Raw genomic sequence first — 1,952 nt, forward strand, 5'->3', positions numbered from 1 at the left:
TAGTGACAAAGAACGATGATGCTAGGAGTTAGCCAAATCCTGCTTAGACAGATGCTGCAGAAGATAATTTTGGAAAGGCATCAACTCTTCCAGCACTGTGGAGTATAAATTTTTCAAAGGGGCATGTGTAACCCCTAGGCCCCATTAATGTCTAGAGCGTTTTGTTCTTTGAAATGGAAAGGTTTCCAGCCTCCTCACCTGGTTTCTAACTTTGTTCTGCCAAATGAAGGATGACAGGATGTCTACAAGGGGTCCTGCATGGTGGACTGTGAGGAAGGAGGATGGGAAGAGCAGAGCTCCACAAAGGCCATGCTTTTGGGTCAGGTGAATTCTACTCTTCCTCACCCTAAGGGAGCAGAGCAGGTGGGAGCTAAAACCTCACTGCCAAGGTGATGGGCACACAATTCCTAGAATACCAAATCTGATTATTTGGGCCTATTTCCGCTATATTGCTAGCAAATGGTAGGCAGTGGTTCTGTGGGAGATAATGGCTGTCCTTTACTGTTCATTCATGATGTATGACCAATCTGATTATATCAAGATTTGCATAAAGTCTGGCTTTTTGTTTCACAATATAAACCAAAGATAAGCCAAGGAAGCTCACAAAAAATGCTTCTTGCTGATATGTAAAGGTCTAAGACTATTCACAGATCTTTCTCCGTATGACCTGACTTGGGAGGGCACTCAAAATCCATCCCCATTTTTATTTCTCACCAATGGGATAATGAGTCCAGTGGTCCANCTATCTGTCCATCTATTTACCTTTTGACAACTATAGAAGCAGAACAATATTACAGCTATGTTGTTGTACTAGTAATTTCTCCATTAATAGATGAGTAACTATTTAAAGATGAAAGATATTGAAGAGTTTTGAAACCATAAAAAAAATATAATTCAGTCATAAAAAAGAGAATTTTTTAATAAATTCTGAAATGCTGAGTGAGGACAAAACTATTTATCTAGAAACCTTATGCAATTTTGAGAAAGGTAATATTCATATGGTTAAGGTCTAATATGTTTGTTTAACATTGTTTTTATGTTACTTGATAATCATATCTCAAGTGCTTTCTATTTTAATCAAGGAAATTCTCTAGTTAATAAATTCTGTTGAGTTTGGAATACCAAATACTGAAAATGTCAGATTTGGGGAAGATGATCATGACAAATCCATTTAATTCACTAAGAGCTAATTAGGAGCGAACTTACCTCAATAGAAGACGGGGGACTTGACGGTAATGGAAAGGGCGTGACAGCCATCTGATTGACTGCGTCTTCATTTCTGTGAAATGTTAAAATAGGCAGAATCAGAATAGTAAATGCTAAGTTTCTAGCTCAAATTATAGCCATTTCCTCAGTGTTCAGTTGAAAATGCACACAAAGCACCACAGAATTAAATATACATATATACACATATGGCTTCTAAGCATGAGAAGATATTAGGCACAAAAAGAGAAGTATAACTTGAGGGGTGCTAAGATACAATTATTAGTGACAAAGAACGATGATGCTAGGAGTTAGCCAAATCCTGCTTAGACAGATGCTGCAGAGGATAATTTTGGAAAGGCATCAACTCTTCCAGCACTGTGGAGTATAAATTTTTCAAAGGGGCATGTGTAACCTCTAGGCCCCATTAATGTCTAGAGTGTTTTGTTCTTTGTAATGGAAAGGTTTCCAGCCTCCTCACCTGGTTTCTAACTTTGTTCTGCCAAATGAAGGATGACAGGATGTCTACAAGGGGTCCTGCATGGTGGACTGTGAGGAAGGAGGATGGGAAGAGCAGAGCTCCACAAAGGCCATGCTTTGGGGTCAGGTGAATTCTACTCTTCCTCACCCTAAGGGAGCAGAGCAGGTGGGAGCTAAAACCTCACTGCCAAGGTGATGGGCACACAACTCCTAGAATACCAAATCTGATTATTTGGGCCTATTTCCGCTATATTGCTAGCAAATGGTAG

At 39.4% G+C, this 1,952-nt stretch overlaps 1 protein-coding gene across 1 annotated transcript in view; it reads right to left on the reverse strand.

The window, feature by feature from the left end:
* LOC103607095 (inaD-like protein) overlaps positions 1 to 1,279 on the reverse strand; it is a gene marked incomplete at its 5' end in the record, with an annotated part of 97,754 nt that extends 96,475 nt beyond the window's left edge. The window contains one exon of the mRNA XM_008591646.1: positions 1,207 to 1,279. Within this exon, the coding sequence (XP_008589868.1) occupies positions 1,207 to 1,279 (73 nt within the window). The remainder of the gene's footprint in view (positions 1 to 1,206) is intronic.
* Positions 1,280 to 1,952: the final 673 nt, after the last annotated feature.

This window comes from Galeopterus variegatus, unplaced genomic scaffold (assembly GCF_000696425.1).
Source record: "Galeopterus variegatus unplaced genomic scaffold, G_variegatus-3.0.2 Scaffold7115, whole genome shotgun sequence".
In the NCBI taxonomy this organism is placed as follows: domain Eukaryota; kingdom Metazoa; phylum Chordata; class Mammalia; order Dermoptera; family Cynocephalidae; genus Galeopterus; species Galeopterus variegatus.